This window comes from Scheffersomyces xylosifermentans, assembly GCF_036884685.1.
Source record: "Scheffersomyces xylosifermentans strain CBS 12540 chromosome Unknown RJT20scaffold_6, whole genome shotgun sequence".
NCBI lineage: Eukaryota > Fungi > Ascomycota > Pichiomycetes > Serinales > Debaryomycetaceae > Scheffersomyces > Scheffersomyces xylosifermentans.
Genome location: NW_027042944.1, coordinates 22,890 through 36,942, shown reverse-complemented (window position 1 = coordinate 36,942; position 14,053 = coordinate 22,890). Strand labels below are relative to the sequence as shown.

The 14,053-nt window shown below is 41.2% G+C and overlaps 5 protein-coding genes across 5 annotated transcripts; 2 read left to right on the top strand and 3 right to left on the bottom strand. All coding sequences in view use genetic code 12, as the record gives it.

Annotated features, from left to right (window-relative positions):
- Positions 1-1,144: 1,144 nt before the first annotated feature.
- On the top strand, positions 1,145-3,328 carry SSK1 (mitogen-activated protein kinase kinase kinase; the record flags this gene model as incomplete). Its single annotated transcript, XM_064921731.1, has 1 exon — positions 1,145-3,328. The coding sequence occupies one exon, from the start codon at positions 1,145-1,147 to the stop codon at positions 3,326-3,328; it is 2,184 nt and encodes a 727-aa protein (XP_064772857.1).
- A 547-nt stretch (positions 3,329-3,875) lies between these two features.
- RJT20DRAFT_129351 (RNA-binding protein) lies at positions 3,876-4,315 on the top strand. Its single transcript, XM_064917477.1, has one exon. The coding sequence runs from the start codon at positions 3,908-3,910 to the stop codon at positions 4,175-4,177; it is 270 nt and encodes an 89-aa protein (XP_064772856.1). The 5' UTR covers positions 3,876-3,907; the 3' UTR covers positions 4,178-4,315.
- A 2,855-nt stretch (positions 4,316-7,170) lies between these two features.
- On the bottom strand, positions 7,171-8,971 carry RJT20DRAFT_51943 (uncharacterized protein). Its single transcript, XM_064920490.1, has one exon. It carries the CDS (start codon positions 8,469-8,471, stop codon positions 7,512-7,514), a length of 960 nt encoding a protein of 319 aa, XP_064772855.1. The 5' UTR covers positions 8,472-8,971; the 3' UTR covers positions 7,171-7,511.
- Positions 8,972-9,614: 643 nt separating this feature from the next.
- Positions 9,615-11,179, bottom strand: RJT20DRAFT_129348 (aldo/keto reductase). Its single transcript, XM_064917476.1, has one exon. The coding sequence runs from the start codon at positions 11,010-11,012 to the stop codon at positions 10,038-10,040; it is 975 nt and encodes a 324-aa protein (XP_064772854.1). The 5' UTR covers positions 11,013-11,179; the 3' UTR covers positions 9,615-10,037.
- Positions 11,180-11,941: 762 nt separating this feature from the next.
- GDI1 (Gdi1p) lies at positions 11,942-13,761 on the bottom strand. Its single transcript, XM_064920489.1, has one exon. It carries the CDS (start codon positions 13,471-13,473, stop codon positions 12,115-12,117), a length of 1,359 nt encoding a protein of 452 aa, XP_064772853.1. The 5' UTR covers positions 13,474-13,761; the 3' UTR covers positions 11,942-12,114.
- Between the last annotated feature and the right edge of the window lie 292 nt (positions 13,762-14,053).

The following is a 14,053-nucleotide window of genomic DNA, read 5'->3' as shown; positions in this document are numbered from 1 at the left end:
CTCCTTCCCACTTCATCTTCAAGCCTCACACTTCATACTCCGTCCTGGTATACATATCTTCCACTGTACTGTACTATACTGTACTCTACTCTACTGTACCATATATTACTGTACCATCCTATACTGTACTATATATAGCATTAACCTATTTAGGATTCTATTGACTGTATTACTACACCATTATTATTATTCTTGTCTCTCTCTTATTATTATTCTTATTCCTCTTATTTATTTATTTATTTATTTATTTATTTATTTATTTCTTTATTATCTACGGTTCCTTTGCTGGAGTTGTTTCTTGATATTCATTCTTCCGGAGCAAGCCTGTTAACTATTCCATATCCTGGTTCCTGTTTCCTCGTCACCTTGTCACCTTCTTCCCCATTTGCTCACCAACGGTTAGTCGTTGTATCCTTTTGTCAGTGGCCCTCGAGTTGAGTTCCTATCACCCTTCTCATCTTCTTTTACCGCTACGCCGAGAATCTCGTTACTTTATCTTCATACTCGCCGCTCATCTTCTTTGGTCACAACTCACCGAGCCGAACCAGAAGTTGTCGTATGGACTCGTTGTTGATACTAACTATTTGTTCCCCTTTCCATCTCGTCCAGGGCCTACGGACCCCTTGAAAATCAAGGCTTCGTCTAACATTATCGTCATCGCAACACTCTTCGGTATCACAATTGTTACTGCCAGTGGATCTGTTGGCTTCATACTCGTTCATCATCGAATCGTCGGTCATCATCGAATCGTTAATCGTTCACCAACGAATCTTACTTGTTAATCATCGAATCGAACTACAGCTTTTAACTTATAACGCATAACACATAACACATAACACATAACACATACACCATAACACCGTAACATCATAACTCCAAACAAAGATTCTTATAATTATCACACACCACCACAAAACAAGCACGACATCACCACACATAACTTCACAACGCCATGAGTTCATTCACCAAGTTAGCCTCGTCTGACTCGCCCAACTCCCATAACCACCACACCCAGAATCACAACCACGGCTCAAAGCCAATTCCCACCCACTCAAAGAAACCCACCACAAGCTCCAAGTACGCTACATCATCGTCACCATCTCAAAACCATATCCCCGTCACTGCTACGTCTGTCTCGGGCCCAATGTATCAGAACCTGACCCAAGTAAGCAATACTGTGCCCGCGTATCCAGCTCATACCCTATACACTGGACGACGGATCTGGGTCAGACGGCCCGGAGGAACTCCAACAACCCTTATCGTGCACCAGAATGACATTGTAGACGACTTGAAGCTGTTGGTAATCAACAAGTTCCCCAACTCGTTGGCAAAGCTCTGTGATCCAGCAGATTTGATCATAGGAATGTATTCCCCAAGCAAATCACATTATACATCGAACCTGATAGCCGGAAAGAAAACTACCAGCCAGAATCTTTCTATTTCACCAGAAGGAGTGAAAAGCCCAATTACTCCTGTAAACCAGACAACCCCCATCAACTCCAAAGTGATCCTTGAACCAGACCAAAGCGTATACAGCATACTTGACCAGTACTATCCCAATGGAATGTCTATGAGCGATTCATTCTTGATTGAAATTTCTGCCAATGACCACGAGATGGTGACTTCGGTATCTGCTCCAGGCTTGATCCCTACACATTCGGCTAATATGTCATCAAACAATAGTAATAGTGCCAGAGCCAGTGTAAGCACATCCAGCTACTACAGGAATAGTAGCAGTAGCCAATTATCCCAGATGTACAACACTAGCATGAACCAACAAGCACTGCAGAACCAGCAATTCGCTCCTCCACAACAAAATTACAATTCCGGCTCGAACCAGATCAACCATCCTCTGCCACAACACCCAGGAAGGTCTACCACCCCAGTGTTGACTATATCGGCGCAGCTGTTTAATCTGTACCATCAACCCAAACCGCAGTATTTGTACCAGAACAAAGCATTGTCTACGAATAACAGTCCTGGCTTACCAAAAGACCGTTCTATTTCTCCTTCTACTATACTAACCAAACAATCGCAATCACCAGCACCTGGAAACAGCACCATAGCACACCGTCGTTCGCTTTCGAATCCACCACAATCACCAGTCTCAGCAGCATCGGGTAATGGAGCAAATGCACAGGCAGTATTACTTTTGCCCAGGAACTTCTCTCTTGCTTCCGGAGGAGGTAATAACAATCAGATCAAAAAGAGGTACTCATTAGACGAAAACATGGTAGGCAGATCCCGTGTGAATAGCACAGCTCTGAAGTCTCCAGCACTTCAGGCAACCAATTTGAGTAACATTGGAGTGGAGGTAACCAGTCCAGTTTCTGGTCAACCAGTTGAGCCATTCCCTATGCTTAAACTGCGCAGCAATCCATTATCCCTATCCTCTGAACCTATCAAAGAATTGGGAGAATCTCGCAGTAATGGAAGTGACACTACGATCACCAATACTACAAATAGTAATGGTGGAGCTAATGAGGAAGAAAGACGAGTCTATTCCACTCCTTCACCACCAGGAGATCTGCAACAATTGAAGGCATCTTCTCGAGAAATTCGTGAACAACCTCATAAAGAAACAGGGAAGAAAGAGGTGAAAGAAAAAGAGAAAGAGCCAAAGAAATCTGGAAACCTCATTCCCTATGGTGGAAAAGGAACCAAACACCTCAAGTCATCCAAGAGTACTACAGACAAGGTGTTGCCATCTATTTCTGTATTGGTGGTGGAAGATAATGCCATTAACCAGGCTATTTTGGGAGCGTTCTTAAGAAAGCATAAGATACATTATCAAATTGCCAAAAATGGACAGGAAGCTATAGATAAGTGGCGAAAAGGAGGATTCCATTTGGTATTAATGGATATTCAATTACCTGTTAAGTCAGGAATTGAAGCAACAAAAGAAATTCGTCATTTGGAGAAAGTTAATAGAATCGGTGTCTTTGCTCAGAATGAACTTGGCTCAAATTTACAGAATCCTGAGACATTGAAAGACGAAGAGAAGCTTGATCTTGGAATTTTCAGATCACCGGTGATTATTGTGGCATTGACAGCCTCTTCTAACTCCTCAGTTGATAAAAAGAATGCATTAATGGCGGGTTGCAACGATTACTTGACCAAACCGGTAAATTTGGTATGGTTGCAGAATAAAATTACAGAATGGGGTTGCATGCAAGCATTGATTGATTTTGATGGTTGGAATAGCAGATCCTTGCAGAGTGGTGAGCCTGATACACCTACCAAGACACATAAGAAGCATGTTCGGAAGAACGACAAGCTCGAGAAGTTAGTTTTGACCTCGAAGCAGAAGCCCCTTTTGACGAAGTAGAAGGGGGGTATCAATGTAGCATAAAGCGAACGAGAAGGTCTTTTCCCTCGATAAAATCATAGCAGAGTTGTTTATAGATTTCTAGGATATTCGTATAGTTTGTATCAAGAATAGACAAGGGTATCTGAAAACGCTGTAGTAGGTTAATTAAAGGAGTACAATTTAAGAAGGGAGAAGACATTAAGTAAAATAAGGAGAAGGAGGAATATGGTAATATGAGAGATCATATGGGGATATGACATGTTGGACACTAAGAACAGAGAAGCAGCATAGGGCGAATTTTCTCTGAGTAAAACCTCAAAATTCTAGAACTGATTTTTCAAGAGTATTAGGATAGAACTAAGCTCATCAATTCTACTATCAATCTCGTACTATCAATAATATAAACGTTCTTAATTGACTTCTTAATCAACCACCACCCACCACCGGCCACTAACAAGATTTTGCACCCGTTCAAACGGGTCGTGCACGAGCCCAAAACCTCTATTATCGAATTTTCAGAAAGATACAAAATTCAGTTAAAAGACAAGAAGACGGATCATTCTGAAGTCTTTTAACAGTATTAATAATAGTATAGAGATGTCTGAAAGTACCGGACAAGCTAGTGAAGAGGCCGTTCCAGCAACTGTGTTGCCGTTGGAAATTATTGACAAGTCGATTGGAAATGAGATCACTGTATTGATGATCAACGACAAAGAATTCACAGGAAAGTTGGTTGGATTCGACGACTACGTCAACATGGTTTTGGAAAATGTCACCGAAAGAGACAACGAAGGAACCAGCACGATTGTTAGAAAGAAGATGTTGTTAAACGGTGGCCATGTAGCTATGATCATTCCTGCCAATTAGAGGGTAGGATTCGAAGCACTACGTCATAAAGTGAATTGGAAATGAGGACATGGTTACCCATTCAAGCCAGGTAATTGAAAACTGGACCTGTAATATAGATGTATAATTAATATACGAGATAAAAATGAGACTGGTGGTGGTATTTCATCATCATTCGTAGAATTTTTCATGTATTTTATGAATATTGAAAAGAAATATGAAGAATATGTCAAAGGTTTCATTAGTGAAAAGTTGGAGGAATAAGAGTATTGTATTATGAGTTTGACATAGTGAATATGATTACACGCCGATATTCTCAATGGTGCCGAATAGTATTGTTAACTTGACAATGAGTTTAAGAATGTATTTATTTGAGTGGACAACTATGGAAATTTCGTGGGGTAGAAATGGCCCTATGCCAGTTAGTGGTTAACCAAGCAAATAGTAATGAGAGTGGTAGATAAGGGTTAAAAAAAATCTAAAATTCATAGCATTATGATTACAAGTTAACTTTTTTTTGCATTACCCTTACACTACATTTGTGAAAGAGAATTCTTCATATCGTTACTTCATAAATACACTTGGGGTTCTCCTGCCATGCCATTAAACTAATATAGGCACTTCATAGGCGATCCATAGACGCTCCAATTGTATACTGAGACAGTCTTGCAGCCAAAAATAACCAGGACTCCAAGTTAACAGCACTTGTCCCAATAGCATGCCGCTTTCCATAGCCATATCTACCCTCTAATATACTGGCTTCTTCATCTCTTTGCCCATCTCCTTCATTTCACTTCTTCTACCAGTGTCTTTTACACCGTAGGGCCATTATTCTCAGTAAAGCGTTCTCAGTAATGCGTTCTCAGTAAAGCGTCCAGAGCCTGCGCCTATAATATTTGCCAACTTTTGCCAACTTCTCCAGGCTTCTTGTACCTTCTATCTCCGGTGTCACATAAAACCTCCATAAACCTGCCTATTCACACCTTACCATGCCTGCCTCTGTCCTCCACACTCAAATTTCCACTCAAACACTATCTTTCTCCCAAATAGCCGGTCCATCACACAACATCTCACCTTCCCCACCGATGGCAAAAATTCATATGTTGCAGCCTCTTGCCACCGGAATTAGTGAGCATCTCGAATTAGTGAGCATGTCTCAATAAAATTACCGCCGTCCTCCACACTGCCTCGCTATCAACACCGATAAACAGCGGCAACAGTCACAGTATTTAGTGCACTCTCACAGTATTTAGTGCACTCTCGCAGTATTTAGTGCTAGGGATTTCTCGTTGATTTTGTTGTACCAGTGTTTTTTTTGCAGTTATAATTTATTTGTTAGTAATATTCTTAGTTATTTAAATATTGTTCTTCTTTATTGTTCTTCTTTCTTTATTGGTTGTGTGAAGTTATCATCAGTGGATATATAAGACCATCGGATATAGGACATTTAGGACGTTTGGAAGAACTTAACTTGCTTGTTTAATTGCTTTCATTATTGATTTTGTTCTTTGGTGATTGTTATTGTGTGGTTCTTCTTCGTTGTTATAAGCGCTTACTACTTTACGAGTAACACTTACTCGTTATAAATATTGATCATCATATATTTGATTAATTATACTGGTTTATACTAGTTGGTGTGATAATTACTCATAAAAATCATCGTTAATCATCGTTTTGACTAGTTATAAGATATAATTGTGGCTATTATCACTATTATTACTATTACCACTATTATCACTATTACCACTTTTATAACTATACTATCTGGCTATTCTATCAGCTTTTAATTGAATCTCCTGTTTTAGTCCCTTTCATCGACTGCTACTAGATCATTAAGTCTTCCCAAAATGAAAGTAACCATTTCCATTGACTCAACAGGTCAGATCATCGCCGTGGATATCCCCGGCTCTCTTCTGTTGGATGACTTCAAAGCATACTTGCAAGCAGAAACGGACATCGAACCGGCTCGACAAGTCTTGGTCCACGACGGCAAATCTCTCCATGAAAACTTCAAAACTTTAGAAGAACTTGGCATCAACGATGACGACTTGATTGTCTTATCCAAAATAACAACAAGAAACGCTCCCACTGGTCCTGGCGGTGCCTCAACAAGTGCAATTGGCCAAAACCCTGGTGTGGACAACCAGATCGAGCTCTTACGGACCCAGGCCTTGTCTAACCCTCAAGTTGGTAACCAATTGAGACAAACACAACCTCAATTATTTGACGCTTTAAATGACCCTGCTCGCTTCAAGGCTTTAATGTTGGAACAATTGCAGCATCTTCAACAATCTGGTGGCCTTGGAGGAGGAATGTCCATTCAACAACAGGAAGAACTCAACAGATTACAGCAAAACCCAGATGATCCTGAAAGTCAAGCAAGAATCCTAGAAATCATTAGACAAGAGCAAATCCAGGAAAATATGAATTTGGCCTACGAAATTACTCCCGAGAGTTTCGCTTCTGTGGATATGTTATTCATCAACATCAAAGTCAATGGTGAACGCGTGCAAGCCTTTGTGGATTCCGGTGCACAAACTACTATTATCTCACCTCGTTTAGCTGAAAAGGTAGGAATCGATAGGCTCATTGATAGGCGTTTCCAAGGTGAGGCTAGAGGTGTGGGGTCACAGAAAATCCAAGGAAAGATTCATAGCGTACCAATCAGTATAGGAGATTCAAACGTGGATATTCCTTGTTCTTTTATCGTAATCGACACCGATGTTGATTTGTTGTTTGGATTGGACATGTTGAGAAGACACAAGTGTGTCATCGATTTGGTCAGAGACGTTTTGGTAGTTGGAGGCAATATTGAAACCAAGTTCTTGGCTTCCTCTGAAATAGAAAACAACTCCTTATTTTCAGGTTCCGGTAAGAGCTTGGGAAGTCAATTGGGTGGAAATATTTTCAGTGACGCTCCAATGGCAAGACCAGCAAATACTACGCCAACTAATGCTGTTGCTCCTGGAAGGAAAACTGCCTCGTCATCAGCAGCAGATGCTGCCGTCAAAAGGCAGAATACAGGAAGTTCTGCTGCTACTGGTAGTTCTGCTGCTACTGGTAGTTCTGCTACAACGGGGAGCACTGGTACTGGAAGCTTCTTAGGTAGTACTTCCAAATATACACCAAAAGAAGAGGAGATCAAACAATTGATCAATTTAGGATTTTCCAGACCCGAAGCTATAAATGCTTTGGAGCTGACTCAAGGAAACGTGGAAATGGCAGCATCTTTGTTATTTCAATAATATAAATGTACATTAACGACGCTATTTAGTAATACTACAGATTATTTCTTAACCAGATAGTCAGCATAAGCCAGTTGAGTTACTCTTACTTATCCTTTGTCGAAATCTTCTTAGAAGCGACCTTTGAAGAAGGCTCTATATGGGAATTTAGCACCTTCAGTGTCAATTAATTCCACGTCTTCTGGTTTCAATTCAAATTTGTGAATTTCTAATGCCTCCTTGATTCTGTCTTCCTTTGAAGAAGTTGTGATTGGAAGAGCCTTCTTTTCCAAAACCCATCTTAACAAGATTTGTGCTTCCGTTTTATTGTATTTCTTGGCCAATTCTGGAAGAACTGTCTTCAAAGGATGGTCTACTACTTCTTTCTTGGTGTCTTCGTCAATAATCCGGAATAAAGGTGTCAATGGACCAAAGGACTCAATCAAGATACCATTCTCTTGTGCAAATTGAACAATTCCAGGTGATTGGTTCTGAAGGTATGGGTGGAATTCAATTTGATTGGCAGTAGGATAGAATTCTCTTCCTCCTTGTTCTTCACTAACTTCAATGATCGACTTCAAATGATCTACTGTGAAGTTAGAAACTCCAATGTATCTTACAGCACCTGTTTTCTTTACATCGATAAATTCCTTCCATAACTTCTTGATATCGTAACCATTCTTGGACTGTTGGGGTTCAAAGAATGGATGGTGGATTAACAACAAGTCAATGTAGTCTGTTCCAAGCTCTTTCAATGTTTCGTCAACATATTCTTGTGGCGATTCAGCAGTCTTATTGATATGTGGAGAACTTGTAATGTACTTCGTAGTGATCCATAACTTCTCTCTTGGTGCCCCACTCTTTTTGATAGCCTTTCCAACTTCTGGATGAGTGGTATAGACTTCGGCGGTATCTAAGTGATTGTAACCTGCCTTGATGGAGAAGGCTAATTTGTCTACAATTTCATTAAGGTTATCTTCGTTGGATGGGTCGCCTCTTTTGAACGATTTCCAGGCCGTTCCGGAGCCAGCTCCGATAGTAATGGGATCCCCTGATTTGGTTTTGAACGAAGGAGTCAATTCGACGGTCATTGTAATAGGATGTTATGATTCTTCTAAAGCGACGTGAGTTATGCTATTATTCAGAGACCTGTCAATTGCTTTGTTATAAAAAGCAAGCGTGTCAACGATTCCAGGGGCTTATCTATATAACCTGCTTATCGGATGCATATAGATTTCGGAGTAAGAGATATTTCAATTGAGCTATAGCTGCTATATATACTACTACAATGGGACTTAGTCAGGATCTGGTACTTCGGTGGCTCTTTGTATCTTGCTGCTATATATACTACTACAATGGGACTTAGTCAGGATCTGGTACTTCGGTGGCTCTTTGTATCTTGCTGCTAGAACAATAGGGCAACCGGACGGTATTTCCTACCACACAGAATGCCACCTTCGTAACTGAGGCATTGGATTAACTCATGAGTCATGTGGCAGTGGTTACCGCAATAAGTGCACTAGTGCAAGAGTGGAAAACTCTCTACAGTGTAGGTACCGAAACTGTAGTATTAAGGTGCTATCTTGGTACTATTAAGGTGCTATCTTGGTACTATTAAGGTGTTATCACAGTACTGTCTCGATACTTTCATGGCAATCTCTTGGTGCTATCATGGTAGAATCGTGGTAGTATTCATAGTGCAATCACGGCACTATCGCGGTACTATCTACTACCAAACTACAATAAAGCCCCAATTAGAACTAATACACATCCTCAATTTCCTACTTCTGTATTAATATTAATAAACTATCTCGTAACTAATATCACCATATCGATCACCAGGGCTTATATCCACACATTAGTAAGCCATTCTACACCATCTACCCAGAATCCACTCTACGTAGATCTACTCCGTTCGTCTCTCCTTTCAAACATCCACAGTTTTCAAGTGCTTATCGCTTACGAAAAAAGAAACGAGAATTTGCAATCAAAAAAACAGTGCTGCATTTTTAGAAAATAATATGATTGATGTGATATTCAACACGATAAGGCAAGAATGTAAGAAGGCAAGAAGGTAAGAAGGCAACGAGTCAAGAAGTGAAATGGTGTATGGGTAGTGTAGGTATTATAGTGAATGTATTACAGGGTATAAGAGTAAATTGTGGTGTATATATGTATATGTATAATTTGGTGTATGCATTATAGCCTGTATTACAGTGTTTGTATTGGAGTGTGAATTAATTAAAGTGAATTACATGTATTACAGCGAATAAGAGTGTATTGTGGTTGCGAAAGAGAGGAATTCATATATGTATAAATTGGTGTATGTATTACAGTATATTGATTGCTGTGTATAAGAGTGTATTGTGGTGTATATATGTATATGTATAAGAGACTCAAGTTGGAGGAAAAGTGTTGGGTACGGGATGAGTTTTGCAAGAATTGAGGAAAGTTGTGGCAAGAAAGGGAAATCTTGAAAGAGAAGCAAATTGAGCTAAGAAGTGATTTGGTTGATTGTTCTTATGTGGTGGTAATTGCGATGTTTTCTCGTGATTTGCTCATGCTTTCCTAAAATCTTGTAACGACGTGGTGGTTGTAGGAATTCTTACTCATCTTTCATTTCCAACTCTCGTAATCCTCATAGTCCTCATATCCCCTTACAAATTCTTATATTCCTGGTCAAAAAATTGTCTGAATGGATAAGAAGCTCCAACCTCATCAATCTTAGCAACATCCTCCGCAGTAATCTCAAATTCGTAGACTTCAAGCGATTGCTTAATTCTCTCCACCTTCGTAGAAGTAGTAATTGGAAGAATTCCCTTCTGTAAAGTGTATCTCAATAAGATCTGGGCGTCGGTCTTACCATACTTTTCAGACAATTCTTGAAGGAGTGGCTTCAAAGGGTGATCTTCAACATCCTTACCGTCTTTCTTAATTCTGAACAATGGAGTAAGAGGACCATAAGCTTCTATCAAAATATCGTTTTCTTGAGCAAACTTTACAATGTCCTTACTTTGGTTCTGTAAATAAGGATGGAACTCGATCTGGTTGACCTTAGGGTAGAACTCAGTGCTGCCAGCAACCTTGAAGATCTTTTCCAAGTGAGGTTTGGCATAGTTCGAGACACCAATTTCTCTTACCTTTCCTGCCTTTTTGGCCTCGATGACTTCAGCCCATGAACTCTCAAGGGTTTGTCCACGAGAGACCGCTTCGTCAAAGAAAGGACTGTGGATCAAGAATAAGTCGACGTAGTCTGTCTGCAACTCCTTCAAGGCAGTGTCGATGAAATCGGTCGGGCCCTTTGATAACGCCTGGAAAGTACGGAATCCTGGCGAGTACTTGGTGGTAATGAACAAGTCTTCTCTTGGAATGCCACTTTTCTTCACCGCTTCGGCCACTTCTGGGTGTGTGGTGTATACTTCTGCCGTGTCAATGTGGTTGTAACCGTTCTGCAAGGCCAAGAGGAGCTGGTCGACCAATTCCGTGACCAAGGTGTCCTTCTGGTCTTCTGGTCTTCCCTTCTTGAGCCATTGCCATTTTGTTCCGGTTCCGGTACCAATGGTAATTGGGATACCTGATTTCGTGGTGAAATTTTGGGTGAGCTTCACCGGTTTAGTAACGGCTTTGGTCATAGTGAATAGAGCGTGGGGCAGGCAACGGAAAATAGAGGTTGCAAAAAACGACACCGTTATAAACTTAACAGAAGCAATGCTATACTATACTAGAAAGCAAAATCACCGTACAACTTTAACTCTGGAAATTTTTACCATCCAATACTAACCTATTTATATGAATCCACGGCTCCTTTCCATATATAGGACGATCTTGCTTATCGGTATAGAAAGCCTCACTTTTCACTCGGATAAGGTTCCGATTACTAATGGGAGCCCTTCCGTATAGGGGGAAGGACGCGGTGTGTAGAGCTGGATTGTGAGATTTGTGAGGTTTCTGAATATGGAGAGGTGGTGGGTATTACGAGCTTGGTATAGGTTTAGTCTAGGAAGGTTGTTACAGTGGAAACGGTGAAATATAGAGTCTTTGCCCTGAGTTATACTTAATCTAACGAACCCGTGATAATGGGCCTTGGTATAGGTCGGGTACTAAGTCGGATCTGTGTTATTTGTATTGTTATCCGGTTGAAAAGTCAGGTGATACGGAAATCGTTTCCCATTGCGGTTAAGGCGTTGTTGGTAGCGCTGTAATGGTGGGAAGACGTATAACCGAAGAAGTATAGATTTAGAGTATGACTGGGAGGAAGAGGAAGTTTCAAGAGTAGAAGAAAGTATGAGGAGAGTCGACGAGTAAGATGCAAAGAGGAGGATCCATGAGTAATAAAAATAAAAGGAGAATCCATGGCGGTTACAGAGAGTATTTATTTTCCAATTCATCAGTTGATTGTGGATGGATCATATGAATCGTACATCATCCCAAGATTCTTAACTCATCATATCAATCAGTTTCCCAAAGGAGTCCTCTAGCTACAACAGGCGTGCTAATAGTATATGTTTATTCTTCTGTATAGATTGTAGATGGTAGCTTGTAGGTTGTTACCTCGTATATCGGAAGATCAACATTCTATACCTATAAAACTCAAGAATCCCACGAAAGCCCAAACACATCCCAATAGTGTCCTGTCGATTAATAACTGATCAAAGTTGTAAAGCTCTCAAGTTTACACTGCTGCATTGCACCCAAAGGAGAATTGGCTATTTTACCCATGAAAAGCAAATCTCCTTAGGCAGCAACACCAGCATTGGCCTCCTCTTCCTCAGCATTTGGTCTCTTTGTTAAAACCAAGGGCTTGCCAGTAATACGGAAGTACAAGTCTTTGATGTCGTCAGTGGTAGTCTCGAAGTGCGAAGAAGCATCGTAACTCTTAGAAATGTAGATACCGTCAGAAGTACCGTCATTGATTGGTTCGTAGATATCAGCTATGCCCATTAAAGTATCAACTCTGCTGCCCAATAACTTGAAAGCTGGTTCCAACTCAACGTGAGGAGAGTCGGTTTCGATGATAGTGGAAACAATTGCCAAGTAGTATCCCTTTGGAACAACACAGTGAACATCAGAGACGACAGCAATGTAGATATCGTGCTTACGACCAACTTGGTTCTGTGGAATGATGATTTGGATGGAGTCCAAGTCGTTAGTTCCTGGAATTGTGTGGTCCAAGATACACATAGCTCTAATAACTCTTTGTCCGGTCTTCTTCACTTTTTCTGGGAAGTATGTTGGGTCAGCGATCACAATAGGGGCCTTTGCTTTACCCTCCTTGGTCACGACACCATCGAATTTGGACACACCATCAACTTCTTTGTACAAAACTTCATCAATTGGGGTATCCAACATGTAGGTACCACCATAAATGGCGGATAAACGGGCAAAACCTTGAGGTAATTCACCTAAACCGTACAATGGATAGATATATGGCGATTTACCGTACTTGGCAACGGATTGGACGTATAAGATGATTCTTTCGTAAGTAGGACGAGCCACTTCTTTCAAGTAGTCATCAGTAGACCAGAGAGCCATGGCGTGGCCAATGAAGTCCTTAGTTCCGCTTTCGAGTCTGAAATAGTTGTAAACTTCATCCATGGTGTTGGAGTCCAAGTTCAATCCTTGGTGTGTGGAAGGAACGTCATCGTCATAATTCTGGATGAATTCCAAAAAGCCCTTCATTCTTCTCTTTTCGAAGATACCCATAAGTGAAGATTTGAGGGCCTCGGTCTCGTTGGCTGGAACCTTGGAAATCTTGCCGCCTCTGTACACGTAACTTCCGGAGATTTGCTTGAATTCGATGTATCTGGTGACATCTGTGTGGACCAAGATGTTGGTCAATTCACCGTTAGCCATGAGGAACTTAGGGATTAAGTCCACACACCAGTCACGGTCACGGCCACGCAACTCTGGTTTCTGGCTGGTTGGCTTGAATTTGCCGTATAACTGAGACAAGTTCAACGAGGCGGATTCACCACCGTAGAAGTCTTGACGGTCGATGTGGAGAACCTTCTTTCCTTCGACAGAGAGGATTCCGGAGAGGACACACTCGGTAAGACCGGTTCCGAGGACAATGACGTCGTAGTTTTCATCCATTGTGAGATTGGTGGTGATATAGCAGTTCTAGATGAGACGAGTACTCCAAAAGTTGAGTTTTTTTGCCTTTGTTTTGTCTGGATTACACGACAAGCTCGCTGTTGATATGGATCGACGTTTGTGACAGGTAGCAACGGATATATAAACGGAACGGAACGAGTAACGCAACGAATAGGGGCTCAAACGCGGCGGGAGTTGCGTCTGGAGAATACTGGCGGTTGTGGTTACGATATATGCGGGCGATTCCGATGATTGTAGATTCAGCCGCTGATTCAATTGATAACCAAGAACAAGAAAAGAAGATGGCGGTTAGTTTTATCATCCCTAGTTTTTGGTTGTTTTGTGTGCGGTTGGGTGGGAGTGCAGGTGGGAAAATGACACAGAGGGCGTGTGCAGGTGGGTGGTGTGCAGGTGTAATCAGATGGGGAAGTGAAGGAGAGGAAGAGGAAGGGAGACATGGTAGCGTGGTGGGTGGTGAGATGTGTGATTGTTAGAGAGAGTGGAGTGAGTGTTAGTAAGAGTTTGTTAAGTTAGAGAGTGTATTAAGTGAGAGTGTGTTAAGTGAGAGTGTGTAGAGAGT